General features: G+C 51.6%; 1 protein-coding gene across 4 annotated transcripts in view; it reads left to right on the forward strand.

Moving 5' to 3' along the window:
• PLXNA4 (plexin A4) overlaps positions 1–25,374 on the forward strand; it is a 365,933-nt gene that overhangs the window by 284,479 nt on the left and 56,080 nt on the right. For all 4 annotated transcript variants that reach the window (XM_077770662.1, XM_077770661.1, XM_077770660.1 and 1 more), the window contains 5 exons: positions 3,039–3,239; positions 10,646–10,742; positions 11,158–11,348; positions 15,177–15,328; positions 19,783–19,900. In XM_077770662.1, the coding sequence (XP_077626788.1) occupies positions 3,039–3,239; positions 10,646–10,742; positions 11,158–11,348; positions 15,177–15,328; positions 19,783–19,900 (759 nt within the window). The remainder of the gene's footprint in view (positions 1–3,038; positions 3,240–10,645; positions 10,743–11,157; positions 11,349–15,176; positions 15,329–19,782; positions 19,901–25,374) is intronic.

Genomic DNA, 25,374 nt, shown 5'->3' on the forward strand with positions numbered 1-25,374 from the left:
CTAGAAACAGCCCAGCTGGAGGCCAAGTCCCAGCCCCCACAGGAGGGTGTGCAGCTCCCTTGTCCTGCTGTGCTCAGGGAGATCCTTCCGGACCCACCACCCCATCCTGAGGGGGTCCCGGCCCCAGTAGGAACTTGCCTCTTTCATTAAGGGGAGGACACATAGTGGGTTGGCATTCAACTTCAGCTGCCAGCATGTCTGCTGATACTGAGCCATTATTTTTCCTTTCCCTGCCTCGATTTCCCCTTTGCAAAGTAGAAGGGATCCATTAGGTTAGTCCAGAGGACTCTCAGAATCCAGACACCTTCTGAACATCATTCAAGGGCAGCCACATTTTGCTGTAGGAGATGGGAGCGAGAGATCCAGGGCTTCTCTTACTCCACATGCAACCACAGGCAGATGTGGAGGCAGCAGAAGGGAAGGTCAGGCTTGTGCATGCTTTCAGGAGAGGAGAGCTGCCCAGGGCCTCAGGTAAAGGGAGGAGTGGAGTCGGGACCCCCTGGCTCAAAACTCCCTGCTTTCCGTGGATCTTCTCTCTTGATCTTCCACCATCACACACCTTCTGCCCCAGTCCTGAACTTCATCTCATTCACTAAATCATTCCTATCTTCTACGTGTCCTGCATTCTCAAGTTGCTGGGGCGGGGGCCACAGGATGGAGCTTCTAAGACTCTCTCCATGTGGGACCTCAAGGTCACTGGAGATCTGTGCGCTTTACAGCCTCAGGACCACATGCCAGGTTCAGTGCTCTGCTCCTTCTCCCCTCTTGCTGGCCTGCCTCCTGCTGCTCCTCTGTGTTTTCATTTATTTTTAATTGTGGAAAATGCACACATAAAACTTACCATCTTAGCCATTTTCAGTGCAGTTTGGTGGCATTAAGTATATTCACTGTTGTGCAATCATCCCCACCATCTATCTCCAGAACATTATCACCTTCCCCAAATGAACGAAACCCTGTCCCCGTGAAACACTAACTCCCCATTTCCCCTCCCCCATAAACCACCCTTCTGTCTCTATGAATATGATTATTCTAGGTGCTTCATATGAGTGGAATCATGTGATATTTGTCCTATTGTGACTGGCTTATTTCACTTAGTATATTTTCAAGATTCATACATGTTGTGTGTTAAAATCTCCTTCCTTTTTGGGTGGCTCAGTTAGGTGAGCATCCAACTCTTGATTTCAACTCAGGTCATGATCCTAGGGTTATGGGATCGAGCCCAATGCTGGGCAGCATCGTCCATGCTGATTGTGGAGCCTGCTTAAGATTCTCTTTCTCCCTCTGCCCCTCTCCCCTGCTCGCTCTCTCTTTCTCTCTCTCTCTCTCTCTCTCTCTAATAATAACAAATTTTTTCTTCCTTTTGAACATAGAATCATGTTCCACTGTAAGTATATACCACATGTAGTTTATTCACTCATCCAGTCACAGACACTTGAGTTACTTCCCCCTTTTGGCTGTTGTGAATAATGTTACTATGAACATAAGTGAATAAGTATCTGTTCTAGTCTCTGCTCTCAACTCTTTTGGGTATATACCCAGAAGTGGGATTGCCTGATCTGCTGCCCCTGTCCTACCTGTTTTGTTTTTTTTTTTAAACAAAGGTATGGGCAGCCTGAAGAAGAGAGGGGGTTAGTTTAATGGGCCCTTGCCATTAAAGGACACTTGCTCCTCTGTGGTAAGGGTCCATGGTAATCAAGAAGGACAGAGGTAAGACCTCCCCAAATCATAGAATCAGGACTGGTAAGAGCGGAATGGATCCTTGGAGCCTATCCAACTGACAGATAAGGAAGTGGAGTCTCAAAGTGGGGATGAGATGGATTCAGGGTTCCATAGCTTTTCAAAAGCTCAGCAGGCATTAGAGTGCAGGTCTTCTCCCTTCCAGCTTTCAGTGACAGAGGGGGCTCGTGTTTACCTTCAGACCCAGCAGGGATTAGCTCCCTGTTGCCTGAGACCCCTCCAGTCTGCTGTTGCCCATCCACCTCCTTTCTGCTCCACTCTGCTGAGGAGGCATGCAGGGGTGAGGCACCAGCAGCCTCTGCGGAGGACAGCATCCTCAGGAAGGATGTGTGTACCATGCCTTTAATCCATCGGTCTCAGCATGCCCCAAACAGTGCCACAGCAGGAGTCTGGGGGATGGTCTGTCTGGGGGGATCCAGGCCCTGCTTGTGTCTGCAGAAGGCCTCACTCCTGCCCATGCTGATCAGGCCTGGCATACTGACTGTCTTCTACCCCACTCCTCAGAACCCAGCCACATACCAGCCTCTGGAAAGAGGACAGAGCACCCACACTCCATATTTGACCCCATTTCCCCCCCAGCCCTCCCTGGACAGAGCTGATTGCCTCAGGGAAAAACGGCCCAGTCATTCTCCCATCCCCCAAGGCCCTCTGGGCCCCACTCAGCCTGAGGGATGAGTGTGCTCATTGCTAGCATTTAAGAGGTTCTCCATGTGCGTCTGCTCTGAGGGGCATTTCCTTGGGGTCCGGCCAACCTCAGAGTACAGTCAGAAGCTTCTGGATTTTAAAAGGTCTCTGGGCCTTACTCTAGAAAATTCCCAATTGCCAACCTCAGCCATGTATGGACGACCTTCCTGCTGTGGTCCAGACTCACATTCCAGAGCTGGGCCCCACAGCTTACTGCTGGTGGGTATCTCCGGTGGGTCTCTCTGTCCCAACTCTTGGTGGCCTAGAACTGAAGTGGGACATGGGACACCCAGCCCCAGAGTCTGTCTCTGTTAGGGTCGGAGAGGTGCTGGGAAGAGGCAACCAGGAGTATCAGAGTCTGGAGTGCGTTAAATTGGAAACTGAAGAGGGCAGGAGACCTCAGTGGGAGGTGGCCTCCAGTAGGTGACTGTGGAGTCTGAGATTTCTTGGGCCCATTCCCTCCTGCACAGAGGCTGAGGATGGGCCCCAGTGCCCCGAACCTTCTGTGGGTGTGTCCCAGGGAGGGTGGAGCAAGGCGAACATCTGGGCTGTGTCTGGAGAGGCCCCTGCACCTTCGGCTTCCTGCTCCCCAGCCTGAGCTGTGCTGTCTGTTCCAGGACTGCCCCCAGCTGCTGCGAGTGGACAAGATCCTGGTGCCCGTGGAGGTGATCAAGCCAATCACTCTCAAGGCCAAGAACCTTCCCCAGCCACAGTCTGGGCAGCGCGGGTATGAATGCATTCTCAACATCCAGGGCAGCGAGCAGAGGGTGCCCGCCCTGCGCTTCAACAGCTCCAGTGTGCAGTGCCAGAACACCTCCGTGAGTTCCCCTAGCCCTGCCGCCCCCGGGCCGCCTGAGCCCCCCTCCTTCACCCCCACATCAGCTCAGTTCTACAGGGTTTCCCTGAACACCCACAAAACTATCTAGCCACCTGCCTCACTGCTCCCCCCGACCCTACTTGCCCGGCCCTGCCTCTTAACGCCGGCCCCAGTGGAGTGCTAGGCTCTGAGGTCTGTCTGCCCATGGTTATGGTGAAAGGGGTCGTCTGCCCAAGGCAGAGGCTGCAGCGGCAGGGGCTTACAGACCAGCCATGGGGCTGCCGAGTGCTGTCTGTGGGCGGAGAGAGGTATTTGCAGGGTGTGCTAGACTCCGGGAACATCCTTGTCCATCCTTCATGAGACAAGCTCTGGAGTCCCTGGGCCCTGTCTTCCTACCAGGGCTGACCTGAGCAGCCCACCTGAGCCCACAGAGGCCCACTGCTCCCTTTATACCTGCACAGAGGCCTTTTCCCAGCAAGACAGACCAAGCATCTGCAAAGGGAGCCGTGGAACAGGATGGAGCTAGCCAGAGGGGTGCTGCTTGGATCAGCACAAACCTGCCTGATGTTTAGAAAATTCACATCAGGCCCATGCCCGACCGAAGACAGGTCAGCAGCCCCTTGCTGCCTATGGCGATCGCCTGATTCCTGGGTACCGTTCGGTGTGCCCTAGTGATGCATCACCTTTCCTGTGTGGCTGCTCCTCTCCCAACGTTGTGGTCTTCCCAGCCGCTGCTCTGTTCTCTCTCTCATTCTCTTTCTGGGCCACTTCTGTGCACCCAGACACTCAGAAACAAGCATTAGGCTTATGGACTCATAACATTTTCAAGCTGTAGGATACCTTAATATTCTTCCTCACTGTACAAATGAAAAACTGGAGGCCCAGAAGCAGGGGCAGCTTTGTAGGGGCTGAAACTTATACAATTTGGGGGACCTTCTTTTAAGAATGAGATGTAATAAATACAAAATTTGATATATAGGCAGGCCTGAGAAGGGGCTGAAATTCCATGTGCCTCAGGGTAACCCACCCTGCAGGTAACCTCACCTGTCAGGGCTGCTGGGCTCCATTCTGTGCCTTTGTTTCCGGGAGGCTCCAACTTTGCTCTCACAGTCAGAGCAATGGGGCCCCTAGGAAGCTTGTTCATTGAGTCAGGCCTGGCTCAGAAATGCTGAGGACGGTACATAGAAAGGCAATGGGTCCCAAGGCACTGAGTTCTGACCAAGGAGTTTATAGAATGAACTCAGGCTGCTATATTGTCTGTTTAACTGAGCCAGGTGAAGCCCAGGGCCCATGAGGCCCAGGCCTGTAGTGTCTGGGGAAACAAGGGCTCCATCATCAGAGGTCATAGACTCTGTCCTCCCTCTGGGACCAGGTTCCCTGGGGCAGTGTCTCTGATGAAACAGACTTTTCTACGTCGTTTAAACCCCTATCTGCCTTCCGCTGACTCGCATGTGGAGCTCAGGCTTTTTCTTCCTGCAGGCACTTACTTATTTAGGGGAGAATCACTTGAGCCAAACCCTTGGGGCTGGTCTGGTTGGCTTCAGGATTTATGAGGAAACAGGAGGTGTTTAATATCCCATTTGCTTGCAGGTTTAATCTGGAATGCTACAGAAATCTGCCAAACAGCCTGGCGGTCAGGACGGGAGGGGGATGTACATGTGGGAGCTCTGGGGACGCATCTGGGGTTTCAAGGGTTGGGACATCAATTGCCAGTTCAAGTCCCTGTAATGCTGAGTGACCTTGAGCAAGTAGGTGGGCCTCTCTGAGCTTCATTTACCCCTAGACTTTTTCCAACAGGGAGAGTGAGGGGCTCCCATGAACTGCTTTGTCCAGGACTCTCCTGGTCCTATATCACATCCCCAAATACAGTCACCATATAGAAGTCGCCACAGCACCAGGAAGGATGAATGGGAGGCAGTGTGACATAGGAGGAGACCCTGAATCCAGGCTCAGCCCTGCCCCTCACTAGCTGTGTAACCTTAGACATGTCGATCTTTTTCCTGTGGGAGTAAAGTTGGAGCCTCCTGGGAACAAAGGCACAGAACAGAGCCCAGCAGCCCTGACAGGCGGGGTGGGTCCCCTTGTCTAGGGTGCCTCCGCAGGGTGCCTATGTTGGCATCCTGGTCAGTACCATGGGGACAAGGGGGAGGTGCCATGGGGCATCTACTTGTCTGATGTCGAATCCTTGGGATTTACAAAATCTGCTGGTCACACACTGCTCCTTACTCAGGGATTTCACATCTGGGAGTCTGATGCCCCAGGACACTGCAGTCAAGTCTGATTTCAGCCCCAAGAGGCCCCAGGGACCCCATAGGGGTCTTGCCTGGTCGACTGGCCTCCTGGATGCAGGGGTGCGGTCAACCTCAGATCCACTTCCAGGAGACTTCCTGGGTCCACAGGACCACAGTGGAAACATGATGCTGGGGCCAAAGGCCTGGGGCCCCAGGCTCTGACCACCTGTGAGAGGACATGACTCCCAGGCTCCTGGCACATCCCCTGCCGTCCCTGCAGGAAGTGGGGCCGGCGCACCCTGAATGCTGGCCCTTGGTGCTCAGAGTCTGTCTGAGGTCCCCCACCTGCCACCGGCCGGTTTGCAGCATCTTACTAAGGCTGCTGCTCCCAAAACAGCTTGGCCTTTCTTATTTCAACACCCTCACGAGGAAGGTGATGAGAAAGTTTGTGACTGGACCATTTTAAAGTCTTAAAACGTGAGGCGACAGGAAGTGTACCCCACAAAGGGTAGATTCCAGGAAATGTTCCCTCTATCTACGAGGACCTGCTGGAATATCCCACACTTCAGGAGGGCTCATCTCTGGCTCTTCCCAGGAGCCTCTCTTTCCAGGGATCTCAGTTTAAATGCTATTCTGGGCATTTAATACTGATACCACTTGCCATCAAGTGACTTCCTTAAAAAACTTTGGGGTCACCATCAGGGGCAAGCCTCCTTTACCATAGTTATAGAGGACAACGTACTACCAGAACAGGAATAGACTTGAGAGGCTGTCTACTGGTGATCTGTGACAGAAGGGATCTCTAAAGCCCAGAGAGGGCATGCGACCAGCCCCAGGTTATACAGCAAGTAAATAGCAAACTCAGAAATTCAACCCAGCTTCATAACACCCCCCCCTCAATCAAAGGTTGGGCAGAAAATAGCAACTGAGCTCTTGATACCCAGCCTTGGTGCTCTGCCTGGAAACAAGGTCTGATGTGCCTCAGACAGGACTGTGGGAGGAGTTTTATTGTTTCGCTTCCTAAATCCCTGAGCTTTCTAGAATGGGGGAGGGGGACAGAGGAAACCCATCAAAACCCCCGAGTTTGTGATGACAGAGGAAAATGGGCGACAAAGAGGTGTCAGAGAACAGAGAAGAAAAACAGGAAAACTGCGCATGGTGTGATGCCAGCTGGGCGGGCAGGCAGGTTGTCTCCAGACCACATTTTGGGGACAGGCCTTGGGCCATCGCTGGAGCCCGAGGGGGTTGCTGTGGGAGGAAAACAGAGCAGCTCCCAGGCAGCAGTTGGAGGGAGGAGCAACCATGGGTATTCTTGGCCTCCTTTAGACCAAGGCTCCAGGGAAATGACAAGTGCTACTAATAATAGTGCCCGGTCCCCGCCTCTCAGGCTCCAGCAATCACGCGAGCAAGGGGGCCACAGGGGGCAGCCAGCTTCAGCCCCAGCCTCCACCGACCCACAGTGGCCGCCCATCTCCTCTCGGTGTCCCAGTTTACCAGGTGCAGAACAAGGATGGGGAGGTAACTGGGCCCCCTCCCTGCTTTCCTGGAACTCAGCTGGGAAGGGGTCTGCTGAGCCGTCTGGGGTCCTGGGGATGGACGCGGAACATGACACAGGCTTGTTGGCTGTTCAGATCTGTCCGCCTGAATGGTAGAATTTTCCAGCAGAACATCTCTGAGCTCAGAACAGGGAATGGTTAGCAGAAAGAATGTCCAAATTAAATAGGTCTTGTCTTTGCTTGACAAGGTAGAGGCTCACGCTTTCCTGAGGTAATGAGCAACGTCATCCCCTAGCTGCGCTGTGGTGGGCCAGACCTTGATTGAGACACTTAACCTCCTGGCCCCTGAGAGCCTGAAACACTCTCCCCTTAGCTCTGGGTTTTGTGCAGATTAACTGCCTACTGATTGCAGAGAGCTATATAAAGGCTAAATGAAGCAGAGGTGGGGGTCCTGGGGGATGGGAGCCGGTGGTCCAGGCCCCCCAGCTGTCAGCCTCCTCCTGCTGCAGAACGCAGGTCATGGGGAAAGAACCTCCAGGAATTACTGTGACCTCCCTAGAGATGGAGGGGGTGGTGGAGAGCACCAGGGGTTAATGGCTTCTATAATATTTCATAGTCAAGATCCCAGGAACGGGCGACAAAAAGATAAAGCAATGCCCAGCATATTTGATCCTTGAAGTCTTTTCAATTTTCCTCAAAAATGAAATGCATGTAAACACACATATGCATCCCGGAACACATAAGCATGCTCATGCACATACATTCCATATGTACCAAGAGTCTGGTGCATAAACACTCAATAAATGCCTGCTATTATTACTTCACGTAAACATAAACGCAGGGAACACAAGCATATTTTTGGACGGCATCCCCAAATGTATACACACAGACTGAAACACACAGTCATACTTGAGTGCTTATTCTATGTGACAGGCACTGTGCTCAGAGCATGGGACGGTTACCTCGAGCCCTAAGAGTCCTGTTAGGTCTGCACTGTTCGTAATTCCCACTTCACAAACAGGGAAACTGAGACTCCCATCATTTGCTCACATTCACACAGGCGGTCACTGCGGAACCAGTGCACAGATTTGTGGCGGTACGTGCACAGATTCGTGTGCACGTGCATATGAGCACTCAGACAATACAGATTTGTGCCCTGAGCTCTTCTCACATGAGCTGCATGTGAACACGTTTGTGCACAGACACACATGCATACATATGCAGAGTGTTTTGCCTTGATGTCTCGGGGGTTTCAGGGCCTTTCTGAGAGAGGCCGGAAGGTTCTATTGATCTGTGGTTGACAGGGCCCTTGGTCACCACCTGCTGCTTCCACCTGCTGAATCCTGGCCAAACCCAGGCCTGAGAAGCAGGAGGCAGGCTTGGATCCTGACTTAGGCACCACCGGCATCCCTCCTAGAGACAGAGGCAGAACAGCCTCAAGCCAGCCCTTAGCACCTTCCCTTAGCAGCTTGCCTGCACTGGGGCCTTGGAGGAGGGAGATGGAAACAGAGATGGGAAGGAGACGAAATGGAGCTTAGCTAGGAGAGGGAATGGGAGAGAGATCTGGAAAAGTCTCTCCCTCTCCCCTTCCCTCCCTCCTCTCTCCCACCCTGTCTCTGGCTCCTACAACATCTCTCCACCATCAGTCCACTGTCCCCTGCTTCTAGCAGACTGCAGGGAGTGGGAGCAGTGAGTCTCTAACTCCATGCAGCACTAGAGTCGCAGAGTTGCCTGTTTGAAATGCATCCCCATCTTCCAATCCAGCAGGTGCAGGGGGGAGGCCCTGGGATCTGCGTTTAGGCCCTCTAAGTGATTCTTGATGAAAGTGGCCCACAGACCATCCCGAGAACCACTAGTCTAGAGAGGAGGAGGTTTTTTGAGAAAGCTCAGGATGCCTTAGAAGTGCCCAGTCTGACCGGGAAGCAAAGAACATCATTTCTGGGGAGTTGGTCAACTGCACTACATGGCAAAGGGCTTATGAGTCACCAGCTGAGTTTAGCGATCATCAAAGTCCCTGCGGTTGTTTCTTCAGGGCTGGGGAGCTTTGCTTTATTCTATGGCTTGAGCCCAGGCCCTGGTGTCATGGGTCACAAGGGAGATTCTATGAGAGTGTGGATGGTACAGAGCCAACCACCACCACTGCGGGGAAAACACTGAATGTGGCTCCCTGGCCTCGGCACATGTCTCCAGGGAGTTAGTGAAAAATTTGGGAGTGCCAGGGTAGAGCCTGAAGAAGGCTGGACACCATCCCACTTATATGGTGTACGAGGACAGTGTCATGATATATTCACACTGGAGCGCCTTCTCAGGAATAACTCGGGAATTTAGGGTGATTTCCCAGATTAGGATTGTAACATCTCCTCTAGAAGTCTCTATGGAGAGGCTCCAGAGGCAGTGACACCGTTGCAGCCTGAGACCCTCCCAGGCTGTGCATTCCCAAGGTTCTGTAGCCTCTCAGTGAGAAGCTAGCAGCTCGCTCGCTCTGGGGAGGGAGCATCGCTGCCTCCATAACATCCGTCAACACCCCCACACCCCAGCCCCTCCAAACTTCAACTGAGTTCAAAGAGCCTTTGGCTCTGCAAACACCACTTCAAGCCAGGTCTCCTGGACTGAACCCCTCTAGCAAATTGCCAGCTCTCAGCCCCTCCTCTGCAGAACCTGTCTCTGTTCCATTCCTCCATTCACCCCCTGTGGAGGGCAGAATCTGGTGGAATAATGAGAAAATCACCAGGTACGGATTGGAAATGCTGCCCTGGGCAGGCTCGGAGTTCCTGCCACCTACCCTCCTTCTCTGGGGATTGAGAAGTGTCTGCTATCAGAAGGTGGGGGGGATAGTTGGGGGGGGGGGGCTGGCANATCCCCTTCCCTCCATATCCCCCCTCCCCTGGAGCACTCAGACCCAAGGATGAGACCCAGCCAGGTGGGGCACTGACTCCAAGGAGAGTTGGGCAGGGAAACAGCACCCCGCAGGGACCCTGTCCAGGCCTAGAGGCAGCTCCCCCACGGGCAGCCACAGAGTTGGGGCCTGGCCTCTTCAAGCTAGCACATGCCTTTGGAGTCTTGATCCAGATTCCTGGGTTTGGCCTCTAGGGTGTCCACAGGACTTCCCACCCCACCTCTAAGCCCCACCCAGCTCTCCTGACTCCTAATCTCCATCAGCTCAGCCCCTGAAGAGTGCGCCCCCTTCATTTCCAGTGCCTGCACCCGCCACCCCTGCCTGGGAATTGATCAGCCCTCTCTAGGTCTTTGATAAAGCACCCACCTCCTCTGAACTTGTCTTAGGAATTAATGTTCCCAGGTTGAATCAAGGGCCTGGTGGCGCCTAATGATGGGGTTCCCCCTGGACAGTGAGGGAGGAAGCTGGGAAACCACAGCTGGTATGAGCCAGCATCCGTGGAAGGGGGCTGGGTCGCTTTGCATTAATCTGCCCTAAATCTGTATTCCAAATGGGTGTCCCATCCAGACCTGGTCCCTCCCCTGCCTTAGTATCCTGCCCTCTCCACCCCCACCCTGTTCCCCCAGCCATGCTTCCCACACATGCGCCCACACATGCACTCAAACACAGGCATGGCAGGTCCTTAGCCCTGAGTGCCTCGCAGGCTCCAGGCCAAAAGAGCTGGCTCTCCCTAGAAATTTCTGTGACCCAGCTTTTTTCTTTCCTACCCCCAACCTGGTTGCAGTATTCCTATGAAGGGATGGAGATCAACAATCTGCCTGTGGAGTTGACAGTTGTGTGGAACGGGCACTTCAACATTGACAACCCAGCTCAGAACAAAGGTGTGGAAGGTGGACCCCGGGTTGGGGAGACAGGGCAGAGGGAGGTGGCGGCCCTGCCTTTGAGGGCACATGTTATTCCATCCCTACACCATTGACCCTCTCTTTCTGGTTCTGAGCCTGCCCTCTAGCCTTTGAGGTCAGCTCCATGACCTCTCGGGTGCAGGGCCACCATGGGCAGTGACCCTGGGGGTGGCAGAGTGAGTAGAACTGGCTGCAAGAGCCCTGCTGATTCTGGAGGGAGACCCCGTTTCTGGTTAAGTTTTGCTCCCTGGGGCCGAAGTTCTCCTTTGCTCTTCTCTGTGTCAGAATGGCTAAAGGGACACGGCTGCTTGGGTCTCATGATCCGAGGCTGGGACTGCACTCATTGTTCACAGTCCCATCCCCTTCCACCCCCCACTCTGTCCTTCACCCACAGTTCACCTCTATAAGTGTGGAGCCATGCGGGAGAGCTGTGGGCTGTGCCTCAAGGCGGACCCGGACTTCCAGTGCGGCTGGTGCCAAAGCCAGGGCCAGTGCACCCTGCGGCAGCACTGCCCCGTTCATGAGAGCCCGTGGCTGGAGCTGTCGGGTGCAAACAGCAGGTGCACCAACCCCCGCATCACAGAGGTAAGCTGTGGTCCTCTGGGCCGCTCCAGATGGCCGAGCCATGCCCTGCCATGGCCGGGGCCCCCGCCAGCCATCTCCCGCCATGGTGTCGGCCACCCCATTGGTTGCCACGGCTGGCTGGAAGCATTCTCATATTCCTGCCCAGCTCCCCCGGAAATGGTGGGTTTGGTCCAGGGCTGTTTCCCTTACCAAGGAAGGTTGAAAACAGAGAAGCGCTCCACTGTCCTGTGGGAGTCTCCCTGAGGACAGTATCAAAACTGACTCGAAGTCCTGGCCACTCTCCCTTTGCCTCTAAGAATCTGGGTGATGAGGCCGTTAAGCTCCATCAGGGACAACCTCGAGCAGAGGCTGCGTGGGGTTCCAGGGCACAGCGCCCAGCCCCCGGGAGGTGGAGAAGGTGGCAACAGTGAGATCTCGGGACTCACTCAAAGCAAGAGCTAAGCGGGTAGATGGCAGAAACGGATTCGGAGCACAGTTCAGGGGCCATGGGCCATGGAGTAAAGATGAGTGAGAGGCAGGGCAGAGCTAAGCGTGCAGAGAACAGGGCGCGAGTCCCAGCTCTGCCAGCTAGGTGCTGGGTACCCCGGGGCTAATTCGACACTGCCTTCATGCCTCAGCTTCCTCACCTGTGCAAGGGGTCTAAGGCTCCATCTCACAGAGGAGTTACAAGGATTGTATGAGCCTCAAATCATGCACAATGCTGGCTCCGTGCCCAGCCCATGGGCATCTCACCATCCTCCCACTTGTCCGTCATCACCGTTGTTAAGGCTGTTGCCATCCGTGTCTATGCCTAGGGGATCACTGCCCCTGGGGTTTCTTTAGGTCACCAGTGCCTTCATCTCCCCACTCTCCACTCCTGGCAGAGAGTCCCCGCAGGCATCACCTCCCGCCATGCTCCCCTGTAAAAGAAGGAAGAGGCGTGCATGTCTCAGCAGCGGCGCCCTCTGTGCCTCTAGCACAGTGTTTGCACCTTGTAGGAACTCAACGCCTCCTTGCTATAGTGGCTGCTGATTTTAATAACAGAGCAGAGTAGACCAGAGGAAGAAAGAGGAAAGGGAGCTCCGTCTTGCCTCCACACGTAGAGACCGGTGGCTCTGTGCAGAGTTTCACAAACACCCACGTATCCAATAATCTAATCATGCCAGATATTGCTGTGGTCCTTCACAGTCTGCACAACAGTTTCCTATCCCTTACTTTGTCCGTCCTCACAGCGACCCCACCATATGGTTCCTGGGGCTACCGTAACACAGTACCACAGACGGAGTGGCTTCAAAGATAGACATTTGTTGTCTTTCAATTCTGGAGGCTGGAAGTTGAGACCCAGATGTGGGCAGGACCGGTCCTTCTGAGGGCTGTGCGGGAGGACCTGCTCCAGCCTCTCTTTCCTGGCTTTCAGGGGGTCTTCTCCCTGAGTCCCATCTTGTCATCGTCTTATGTGTCTGCATCCAAATTCCCTCTTTATTTGAGGACACCAGTCATGCTGGATTAGGACCCACCCTAATGACTTCATTTCAACTTGATTACCTCTGTAAAGACCCTTTCTCCGAATAAGGCCACGTTTGCAGGTACTGAGCATTAGGACTTCCGTGGATGGATTTGGAGAGGGCACATTTCAAGTTTAATGCCTGCCAAAGCCAGGGTTATTAGCCCCCGTTCCCAGATACAAAGAGCAATGCTCCGAGATGCTAACGCCCTCACACCAAAGCGTAAATCAAAGGGGCCCTGAATCCTGGGTCTCTGGATTCCTATATTAGTGCTCTCTTTCACCACAAAGGCCAGACACCCATAGATATGCCCCCCCCACCCCTCCACTCACAAGCTGTGCACACATACCAGGGAGGTACAAAAGCAGGCAGGGAGCTTGACGTTTGTGAGTGCACAGCCTCCTCCAGCAAAGTGGCCCCGCCATGGTGGCCCTCTGTATGTGCCCTCCACTTCTGCCCCTTGTCCTCCACATTCCTGGTTTTCCAGACATGGGGAGTCTCCCTCAGCCTCAACTTCAGTCTCCTGCATGGGTAGGAATCTCAACAGCAATTCTCGAGTTGGGGCAAAAGACGTGCATTTAACCGACATGCCTGAGGAAGGAGGGCACCTGCACCCTCTGTGCCCCAGTTGCCCTCCTTTACAACTTCTCCCACCCGCAGAGCCCTTAACACAGAACCACCCCCTGGGGCTGCCACGCACGACTGCTGCTGGTGTGTCTGCATCGAATAGTACGACTTGCTTCCTTCTTGGCCTGAGACCAAGAAAATCACAGGGAGGAGATGGCAAATTAAACAAATCTCCCTGTGACGGAGGCTATTTATTGGCTCTATACTGGCGTCAACCCTCCGGGGAGCCCAGGGAACCAAGGACTGGGCCAGAGATAAAGCTCCTTTTTCAGTACAACATGCCAGGGCTGGAATATCATGAAGCCACTGCTGCCAGGTGCCCGTGGGGCTTTGGGGACTGGCTGGGCAGGCATTTGGGAAGAACAGACACTCCGCCTTCCAGCCCTCCCTATATCTAACTGCCTCCCTCTCACAGAAATGGCCCCTGCCTCCAAGGGATCTGTCTTTCCACAACAGTGGGAACAAGTACATGAAAACCCTCACACTCATGGGCACGCTCACTCATGCACATGTGCACGCATGGGTAAGAAGCAGGAAGGATCTTAACTTGTAGGTGAACAGCCTTTCCCAGCAAAGACACCCCTTGAGCCTGGTTTCTTCCACCTTCCTCCAGGGAGGAGCCCCCAGCTGTGACCTTTGGGGGCAGAGAGAGTAGGAAGTATTAAGAGATGGACTGTCTGGGCTCCTTGAGTTGTGATCTCATTGGTGTGGGCCAAGATCTAGTTGCTGGTGTTCAGAGACATCAGGAATGGGAACCGTGCCCTTCTCTGGTCTTTCAAATGCCAGGAGAGGCTGGCACAGAATGCCTTCTGACTAGGGTCACTGCTGTGGGATGTCATAATTAGATTGCATGAACTGTACAGGGTGCCTACCTCAAAGTAGGCCCTTGGTTGTTGGTTCCCAACATCTCAGTCGTGGGTTTTTAACACCAATGGTGACATCTTGGGAGGAAGAGCCAGTCATTTTGGCCAGTATATGAAGGTAAAGTCTAAATTAAACCCATCTCTGTTAGAAACCAAGCCAGACATAGAAGGCAAAGGGCTTGTGACAAATGCCCTTCTAAATCCAGGAAGATGCTGGGTAGCTGTGGTTTTCAGCTCAATGACAACCTGAGAAATAAATATGGTGCCATCACTGAAAAGTCCACAGGAAGTAAGACACCATCCCTGCGCTCAGAGACGCAGGATCTGAAAGGTGAGGAATCAGACACCAGTGCTTGTTACTGTGAAAGGAGCATTACATGTCAGTGGAGAGAGAGAGAGAACAACTGGTTATGGAGAAGTGACATTTGAGAAGGATTTTGAAAACTGGGTGGTTTGCCATAGTGTGAAGGGCTGTGGGCATTAAGAGGATTGTTCATTTTCCTTCAGAATGAAACAACACAAGCAAATATCAAGAGGCTTTATTCCTTGATTTTCTATGAATCACCCGGCAACAGTATGGGTCACGTTCCGTCACCCATGTCTTCCACCAAATAGGAAGGTGAATGAGGGGATTTGAACACTGTTCCTAATACCACACACAAACATGAACTTCTCTACCAAAAGTTCCCGCCATTGAGGTTCCCAGACCTGGGGGCCCTTGTAGACATGGGCCCAGCTCAGGGAATCAGGTAGAGAGGGGGAAGAGCCAGAAGCCTCTCCTTGCCCTACCAGCAAGTGGGTAATGGCTCTCTCTCTCTTGGTGCCTGTCAAATTGCCATGGTTCCTCCTTCCAGATAATCCCAGTGACGGGTCCCCGGGAAGGGGGCACCAAGGTCACCATCCGAGGGGAGAACCTGGGCCTGGAATTCCGAGACATCGCCTCCCATGTCAAGGTGGCCGGTGTGGAGTGCAGCCCTCTGGTGGATGGCTACATCCCTGCAGAACAGTAAGTAGAAGCCACAGGAGACATACAGAGGTGCGCCTCTCTGCTGCTGTTGACTCCCCTTCCCTGGCTGACAATTGACAGCCAATGGCAAAAGGTGATAGAGACCGTTGGGGTGGGGGGAGTAGAAGGCCCCTAATATTCTAGTGTACTCCCCACCCCTGAACTAGCTAGCTAGCTAGTATAGAAAGGGGAAGGGGAAGGGTACATGGGGCTGGGAGGGAAGAGAAAAGTGATCCCTACCACCTTGGGGTGTGGCTGTGGGTAGTGATGAGACAAAGCAAAATGAAAATCTGCAAGAGAAGCATGAGTTCAGTTCCTTACCCACTGATGTCCCTAACTCCCCACTCCTGTCCTCCTCCAATTATGAAAAAGCTAAGCCTCTGACACTTTCTGTAGAGACTGAAAATGAAACCCCACATCTGCTCTCTGGCCTGTGGGAATTTTGGATTGCTTTTCTGCATGCACAGTCTGCTGGTGCATGGAGTGGGTCGTTCCATCAATGACCTTTACGTCCCAATCCACCTGTTAGAGAATGTTTGTGAGTCATGTATCATTGCCTTGGAAATAAGTAAACACAATTCTCCAGCCCAGCAGACGCTCCCATGAAATGTTTGCCAGCACGATTAGATTCTACCTTCTACACCATCTTTGCTGGCTCTCCCAGAGCGACATGTGGCCACCTGTGCTGTGTGCATGAGTCCCTGACTCTTTGCAGGTCTCCCCTTGGGTATGTCGGTGCAGTTTTCCTCTCACTTTGCTGGGTCTTGCGCAGGTTTAGTGATTGTGGAACTGTCAGTACCACCATCCTCAGTTCCTCCTCATTTCCCTCCAGATCTTCCGAAGGCACTCTTAGTCGATCCTGTGATAGAAGGATCTGTTCTTAATAGAACTCACCTTGTGGCCCGTCACTGCTTTATTTGCCCAAGGATCTTTCTGTGGCTCCTTCAACTTTCTGAGTCCTTCCCTAGAACAAAACCAAAAGCAAGAGGCTACCAATATATTGTGATTTGGGGAACTTTAAAATGCCCTTCTCTGGACCTGCAAAGCCAGATAGAAAATACATTACTAGAAAGTCACATGATTGACATATTGTGGTATCGGTGAGATTGGTGGAATAAGAGAACACCCAGGAAGAAAATCCTGATACATAAAAAGTTAGTGATGTGGTAAAGGTGACATTTCAAATCAGCAAGGGAAGCAAAGATCCTTCAATAAGCAGTTCTCATTAACTCCCTGAAAAAAAAATATACCAGACTCTTATTTCACATTATACACCAAAATAAATTCCAGACGGATTAAAGAATTAAGTGAAAAAAATAAATCTGTGGAATGACTAGAAGAAAATGCAAGTGAGAATTTATCTGATTTCAAATAAGGGAAGTATAATGGTTCTAAGTATAACAGCAAAGGAAAAAAATTGTAAAGAAAAAGATCGGGGGATTAGAGTATATAAAACTTAAATTTTGTTTATCAAAAATCAAAGAAAATTATGAATGATAAACTGGGACTCTTATTATACCCAATTACAGTTAATACAGCTTTTTCTTAATATACAAAGAGGTTCCATTTTTTAAAAAAGTAAATATCACAAAATGAGCAAAAAGCATGACTGTGAGCAAAGAACATCACAAAGTAGACAAAGAACCAAAAGCCATATAAAAAAGTTAAATATCATTAGTAATCAATGAAATGAAAATTAAAATAATGGGGAACAGTTTTAAAAAGTCAATGCCCCGTTCAGATGAGAACCATGAGAAATAACACATTCATATATTTGCATTGGGAATGTAAATTGGGACAAACTTTGTGGAAAGAAATTTGGAAATGTGGATTATAAGTCTTTAGCCCAGGTCATAATATTTCTAGAACTTTACATAAATAACTAGAATGCACAAATATTTATTTGCAAAGATATTTATTTTGGCCTTATTTTTAATAGTGGAAATTTAGAAGCAATTTGTATATTTTAAAATAGGGAATTAATCAATCCCATCAATTATTGTGTTTGCACAGACAAGAAACTACATAGCCATTAAATCTGATGTTACAGAAGAATCATGACCAGCATATACTCGAGGTGTGTTAGTGAGAACATCATTTACCAAGCAGAATAGAGTTTCTAATTAATTCTTTTTTTTAAATTTTTTAAATGTTTTATTTATTTCTGAGAGAGAGAGAGAAAGAGAGCGAGCAGGGGAGGGTCAGAGAGAGAGGGAGACACAGAATCTGAAACAGGCTCCAGGCTCTGAGCTGTCAGCACAGAGCCCGACGTGGGGCTCGAACCCGCAAACTGTGAGATCATGACCTGAGCCGAAGTCGGACGCTTAACCGACTGAGCCACCCAGGCGCCTCTCTAATTAATTCTATAAAAGAAAAACAAGACTGAAAACATGTACATCAAAATGTTGACCATGGATATTTCTGGATGGTTGAAATGGGGTGGGAGGAGGCATATGTATGGCAAGTGTTTTCATATACTTTCTATTTTTTTCTTTACACTGGACATGTGCCAAGTATGCTATCTGGACAGAAAGACATATGTTTTTACTGGACTCTCACCCCGAAGTTCTTTCTAAGAGAGACACAGAACCTGGAAGCCATAAAGTAAAAGAAGGAGCAGTTTTACCACAGATACTTTTAAATGTTAGTGGAGCAAAAGACATTATAAACCACGTTGAAAGACAGATGACAGGCTAAGAGAATAATTGCAATACTTACTACAGACAAAAGTTAATACTGCTCATTCAGAAGCTCCCACAAAAAGACAACCCATTAAGAATATAAGGAGACAGTTTCAGACAAATCAAAGGAAAGGCTATCTAAGATTTTTTACAGCCACACACATGCTTGAAACTATTGCAACATCACTAGTAATCAGGGAAATAACAGTGAAAACAAAAAGGAGATCTTTATTCCCTATTATATATTGGAAAAACTGTCAAAGGATTGATAATATCTAGTGTTGGCAAAAGAGTGAACTAATCTCCCTCAATTGCTTTTGACGGAAGTGCAGATTGGTAACAACCTTTTTGGACCATTATTTTCTCCTACCTATCAAACATTAAACGCATAAACAACGACCCCAAAGGCACCCTCCTCAGTGATTTATTCTAATAAATGTGCAGTGCTTCGGGATGTATGTGCTATAAGTCGGTTCATTTTGCAGGGTTATGTGGAGTAGGAGAAAAATCAGGATACGTTAAAGGTACATCAAGAGGGGGACAGTTAAACAAATAATGGTGCAGCCATAGTGTGAAGTGCTCTGAAGCTATCAGGAAGGGTGCAGGAGGGCTGCGCCTGACCCGGGGCAAGTCCACGCTGTGTCTCTGAGTAGAAGGAGACGAGTTTGGAACAGTGGGGAGTCCTGTCTCACTTTGATTTTTAAAATCCCGTGTATGGTTATATATGTATGTTGTATATAATTGTTCATGTGTATGAATAGAACTCTTATGTTTACATGCATGTGTAATATCACACATTATATGTGTGTGTGTACGTGTGTATATATATACATGCACGCACACATATGTGTGTGTATATTTGCAAATATATATATTTGGGCAAGTTGCCTAACTTATTCTGTGCCTCAGTTTCTTCATTTATGAAATAGAGATTTTATATATATTATGTAAACATATATAAATATATATGTTTGCATAAGTCTAGAGAAAGGTCTATGAAGGTGTGTGTGTGTGTATATATATATATGTATATATATATGTATATATATATGTATATATATACACACACACACACACACACACAGCAAACTTTTAAGAGGGATTAGGAGTGAAGAAAGGGACACTTATTTTTACTATCACATGTCTGTACTGTCCTGTTTTTGAGGGGAATGAACAAGTTTCGTAATTAAAACAATGAACATTTTTAAAAGGGACACATGTGTGCCTCGCCTCCATCCCTCTCTCCTCCCCTCAAGCAGGACTCTCTCCACCCAGCCAAGTGGCCCTCCGGGGCTGGGGACGAAAAAGCCTCTGCTGAGGCAGTCCATGCGGTGGGAATGAAGTGCCCCTTGATTGGGGTGTGAAAACCCTAAGTGTGCTCCAGGACCCCTGTCGGACATGCTGTGTGCCCTTGGGAAGGTCACTACCTCCCTGGGCTCTGCCAGCCGTGTTCCCTGCGCTGTTTGACTGAAACATTCCCCACCACCTGATTCATAATTCAGTGGACAATTCCTGAATGATGGACTGCGTGTCTGGGGTCAGGACACGGGGACCCTCCCCTAGGCTCCTCACTCCATAAGGGTCTCCAAGGAGACCCATGTAGGTTGCATTTCCTCATTTTCTGAGAACAAAAGGGGAGCCTTGCAGGGAAGAATCAGTGTCTTTCCCCTCCTCCTCCCCCGCCCATCCCTGAGAGCCTACTGCAGAGAAAGGGCTTGGGCAGGTGTGGGGTCCACTCCTGTGACCACAGGGTCTGCCCTCTCCTCCCTGCAGGATCGTGTGTGAGATGGGGGAGGCCAAGCCCAGCCAGCACGCCGGCTTCGTGGAGATCTGCGTGGCCGTGTGTCGGCCCGAGTTCATGGCCCGGTCCTCACAACTCTATTACTTCATGGTAAGTCCCGGCATGGGTGACCAGATCCGGCGTGGGATACAGACCTTGTGACCATGGTTGTCGCCTGGCTGAACCTCTGAGGGCAGACCCCGGGCAGCGCATCGGAGTCTGTCCTGCAGTGTGAGAGCACAGCCCTTTGAATCTGAAAGGCTGGGTTCCAATCCAACCCCGCGGTGGCCGGCCCTGGCCCAGGGAAGGTGCTCTGGCTCCCAGGCCCAGCGCCCCGAGCTGGCCCAGTGGCAGAGTGGCCGGGCTGGGATCTGAGCCCTGGCTCTGCTGCTTACTCACTGGGCGAACTTGGGTGAGTTGCTTAACCTTCCTGTGCCTCAGTGTCTTCATTTCTAAAATGGGGGTGATAATACTTGCATCTACCCAGGGTATTGTTGTGAAAATTACATAAAATGGCTGTATTGTTGTGAAAATTACATAAAATGGCTGTGTCACCTCTCTCATGTCTTCTATGGGGTCTGTAGCAGCCCGTGTTTCTGCTGTGGCCTGCCCTCTCCCTGTACACTGGCACCCCATCATTTCTATCCCAGAATCTGCATTCATCCTGCCTTCCCCACGCACCAGCACCCCATCCATGACCTCCTTAACTGCACCCCAACCCCCACCTCACCTGTACCTCCACCCCACCTTCCCTTCCCAGGGCTTGTCTGCAGCCCTCACCCTGACCTCCTCCAACCAGGACCCTCCCTACCCCTGCAGAGGCGGCCCCTGGCGAGGGGCTCATCAGGGTCAGGGCTCTCGGGACCTCTCAGCCTCATGGTGTCCGGCAGGCATGTGGGAGGCATGGGCATCTCTCTTGCCCCTCACACTGCCTCATTTTCAAAACTGTTTTACCATCCAGGTAACTTCTCGGGTTAATGATGGCTGTGATGGGGTAGTTTCCTCACGATTCTGGGCTCCTTTTGGAAGCTGGAAGCCTGAAGTGATGGATGGGCATCAGATGCTCGAGAACAGTCCATGGGAGCCCACCTTCCACCCTCTGCCTCTCCCTCCCTCCTCTTTCATCTGCCTCCCTCCCCCTCCTCCTTCCTTCTCCCTTCAGCTGACGACTCTTTAGCACCTTGCAGGATCCTTCTTACTAGATTGTTTGATAAATATTTGCTTAATTGGTTGAATTTCATAATTTAATTTAGTGGCCTTGGCTTGTGGGTGTTACAGTGATGGCTCAGACCGGGCAAAACCCGTCCTTCAGGGGCCCAAGGTCTAGAAGGAGAGGCAGGATGGAGGATGTGCCTGCAGGCGGGAATGTGGCGGGGGCCAGACGGGGAAATGTGCATCAGACACCCCCTCCAGCGGGCGCTCCGCTCCCTCTGCTCCCCCCTCTACTCGTGAAAACCTCTCCTCCTTCTCAACACAGTTGGCTGTCACTGTGCACACAGGAACTCACGTACAAGAACATACACACGTGTAACGGGTTTAATGGATGGGCACGTGTACCGGGCTCTTCAGGATCTACACTCCCACCTTCTTCTGAAAGGATAGGAGGCAGTTGCCAAGGGAAACCCAACACTCCTGAAGGCAATCAGCCATAAATGTGTATATGTGCGTATGGAGAGAGGGCATGTATACTGTACATTATCTGTATGTATATACACAGAAGTTGTTAATCCAGCAGAGTTGAGATCCTGAGAGGGAGAGATAGCCAGACTGAGACAGAGGCAGAGACAGCACTCCCCAAGTGTTTAAAAGTGTGGTGTGGATGCCAAACTTGGGCAGGAAATCTGGCTCTGAAATTACATATCTATCAGCTATGGTAACAAGGTGGATGCCACGCTATGACCAAAGCAAGCGCTGGTCAGCCAGTCACCTGCCCCACGCAGGTTTTTTAATTTATTGTTTATTTTTCAGAGAGAGAGGGTGCAAGTGAGCGAGGGACAGAGAGAGAGAAGGAGAGAGAGAGAGAAGGAGAGAATCCCACGAGGGGCGGCAGTGGGGAGGGGAAGGAGAGAGAGAGAAGCAGGGCCCACCTGAAGCCGAACTCGAACTCACGAACAGTGAGACCATGACCTGAGCTGAAGTCACATGCTTAACTGACTGAGCCTCCCAGGTGCTTCTGCCCTGATCAGTTTTTATCCTGGGGTCAGTGACTAATGGATGGTAATAGGAATGGCCCCTACCTCAGGAAGCTGAAGCTTGCTTTGGGTGTTAGAAGTCTCTGCCGGGTCTCCAGCTGGGCCTGTCCCCTTTGTGACTCACTCAAAGTACACCACCCCTCTCCTGCTGTCACCTCCATGACGCACCCAGGCTTTCAGCTCCCACACACAGTGCACCCGCCTCACCTGCCCATTTCTGTCAGGGACCTACTAGCAGGCCACAGTTATGGTGGACGATGGCTCATCTTCCCTTAATTCCAATTTTAACCACTCCATCACCATGTCCTAGAGTCTTACTTCTCCCATTCTCTTGGCTGCGGCAATGGCCTCTTTAAATCCCTGACTTTGAAGGTCGGAACCCATTCTAATCCATCTACCCCTACGGAATGCGGGGTCCACCTCAGGAGGACCCGGGGCTCCACCGTCTCTAGCTGTTGTCCAGGCTCCTTGGTCTGGCCCGCCTTATCTACCCAGTTCTGGTCCCCGAGCCTTTGCGTGCCCTGACCCCTTTCCTTTCTCAATCTCCATCCCCACATTGCCCCAAACCACATCCTCCTCCCTCCTCCAAACCCTGCCCCTGAGCTACTCCACGCCTTCTCTGAATGCCTAGCCCACAGCACCCCTGGAGCCTGGCTTCTAGGGGAGTCCATGGCATCTGCCTGCTGGACGCTCCGTGTGGCATCTTGGAGCCCCTGCTCCTCCGTCAGATCAGTATGTCTTTGGAGATGAAGCCCCGGCTGTTTATTTCTTTGTGCACCCCCATGGTGCTCTGGCAGCTCTAAACCTTCCTGCATGTTGGAATCTCCTGAAGAGCTCTAAACACAATGCTCCAGAGCTCCCCTCCCCGCCCCCCACCCCCCGGAGCTAAATCACACACTACAGGTGGGGCACAAAGTCCCCAGGACATTCCAACTCAGCCCAGGCTGAGGACCGCTGGCCTAGGACAAACAGTGCTTCCAGAACAGCTACCGTGTGCCTGCTGATAGCTGGTTGCAGGTTTAATTCTTACAAGGAGGCTGTGTTGTAGACATTCAACCGCCTCTTCTGCTCTCAGGTAAGGTCAGCCTCACATGACTGTTTCTGCCCCGGAGTAGGATGTGGTTAGATGCAGGGCATCTCGAGGTGAGGCTTCATGGAAGAAGCTGGATGGAAAGGCAGGATGGAATGTTCCATATGGATCTGGAGTAGTGGGAGGCTGTGCCTGGCATAGGTGTGAAAGTGCACTGAATGATGGGACAAGGAGGGAGGGAGAAGGAAGGGGGCTGATGGGAAGGGAAGAGGTCGGTGCAGAAAGATAAGTCAGGAAACTAAGAGTTGTTGCCACAAGGGGGGCCCTGGGACTTGAAGGCTTGTGAGGGATGCCTCTGAGGAACTCTACTGGCACCACGTGTCTGCCGGGGAGGACTTTCAGGAAAGGGGAATGATGCTGGGGAGCTTGGTCTCCTCACCAGTCCCTCCTGTGCATTTAAGGGCCCAGTCATTGAGGCTCTCCCTACAGAGCTCCTTGGGGTCCAGGGAGGGAATGAGGAGCAGAGGTTCCCACGAGTCTCAGCCCAGAGGTGGAAGAGACAGAGTGACCCTCTCTCCAGCATCTGAGAGCCCTCATGGCCTCCCCGCACTGCTAGGCAGCTCGCAGGTGGCCCTACTTGGGCCCCACAGAGAAGCCCCTGACTCTTCTGGAGGCCTGAGACAGCTAGGGAACCCCTCCCCAGGGGTGGGGCGTGCTGGGGAGCCCCCTTCCCTGTGCTGAGATTGGGACTAAGGTTTGGGTCTAACTCCGTTTCCCTCCACAAATCAGGCCACACTCTGATGTGTGGGTTTACTCGCCCAAAACCAAAACCCAACCGCCAAGGCCAAGGGATCGGCATTCTTGGTCTCATCACCCATTCTGTCCCTAGAGACGTCCGTGGAAGGACTCTTTCCCTTCCCTACCTCCACCCAGGAGCCAGGTGAAGAGGTGGCAAATAATACAGAATTTGATTGCCCGTGCAAACCCACCGTGAAATATTTATGAAGCATGACTTGAATAATTAATAGTTTCTCACAACTTTAAAACATGTCTCAGTATCATCTGCTCCTAGCCAGCCACTGCAAGAGCCAACAGGGATTACTCCCTTCCATCCCTTCTAGAACCCCACCCACAGGCTGCCAGAGAGCCTCTTCTTCCCATCTTGCGTCCACCCCCATCTATCTTAACCTGCCTCGTTTTTTACTTTATCTCCAGGCCCACCCTTGCCTCGCACAGTGCCCTCTTTCCCTTCCAGACAGCGGGGCAAAGGCACCGTGTGTGGGAGGTGACCCCAAGCCACAGGACTGGAAAACCAGCAGGCACCTTTGAGATAACTATGTTTTGACACAGCTCCCTGATTTTATGATCAGAGTGGTTACATGATTTGTCCAGAGTCACACAGTATGATCTGGGCAGAGCTGTTCTCTGCTCTTTCTGTGGCCTCATCCCAGCCTGCGCCCCGGTCTCCCTTCGAGCCAGCAGCAGCGCCAGAATGAGGGGTTCCCTAGTATTGTGGGTGCCAGGGGGATGGCAGGTTCAGGATCTGCAGGGACCTGGTAGGCAGAGGTTCCCACATGTGGGCGGACACCGGGCGCAGTGGTCAGCAAGTGTCCCCGCGTGTCCCTGGGCACATGCCAGCTTCACTGGGGCTTCTCCCCTCCTCCCGAGGTGTTATGGATTGAGGCCTCTCCTGGGACGGTTGCCTGCAGGGTGGGAGCCCAGTAGGTTCAACTTTTGGTGCAGAATTCTTGAAGGGGCAGGGGAGAGAGAAATCTTCATTTAAATGCAGATACAGGCTTCTCACCTGGGACTGAGGAAAGTTTTTTCCATTAAAATGCTAATGAAAGAGCAAACCAGCAACTCCAAATCCTCTGCTCACAGGTGCCCCCTCCCCTCTATCCTCACTCAATCCCCTGACCCTTCTTCGCTCCTCCTCCAGGGTTTCCCTGGGACCCTGATCGCCTGTCGCCTGTCGCTCAGGCCTCTGGGTATTTGGACAGCTCTCTGAACAGGCCTATGGAAGGAGCAGGTCACCTTCCCGAAAGCACCTGAGACCAGAGAGTGCTGGGGAACTAGAGCTCTGGAGTCAGACCTCAGATGTGCCACGTTTTAGCTGTGTGACCTCGAGAACTTTACTTAACATCTCTGAGTATTTTCTGTAAAATAGGTAATAGTACCTACCTTATAGAATTGACTGAGCAAATAAATTATGTAGAGACAGATGAAGATATAAAGCCTGCCAGTTAAAACATCAGCGCATAGCAGCTGTCATTGCTATTATGAACATAGAGGTGTAAACTTTCAGGGTCAAGAACATCGCTTACGCACACAAGCTCAATAAAATCTTCATGGGCTCTTTGGGA

Source organism: Crocuta crocuta, unplaced genomic scaffold (assembly GCF_008692635.1).
Source record: "Crocuta crocuta isolate KB4526 unplaced genomic scaffold, BGI_CrCroc_1.0 scaffold266, whole genome shotgun sequence".
NCBI classification, from domain to species: Eukaryota; Metazoa; Chordata; class Mammalia; order Carnivora; family Hyaenidae; genus Crocuta; species Crocuta crocuta.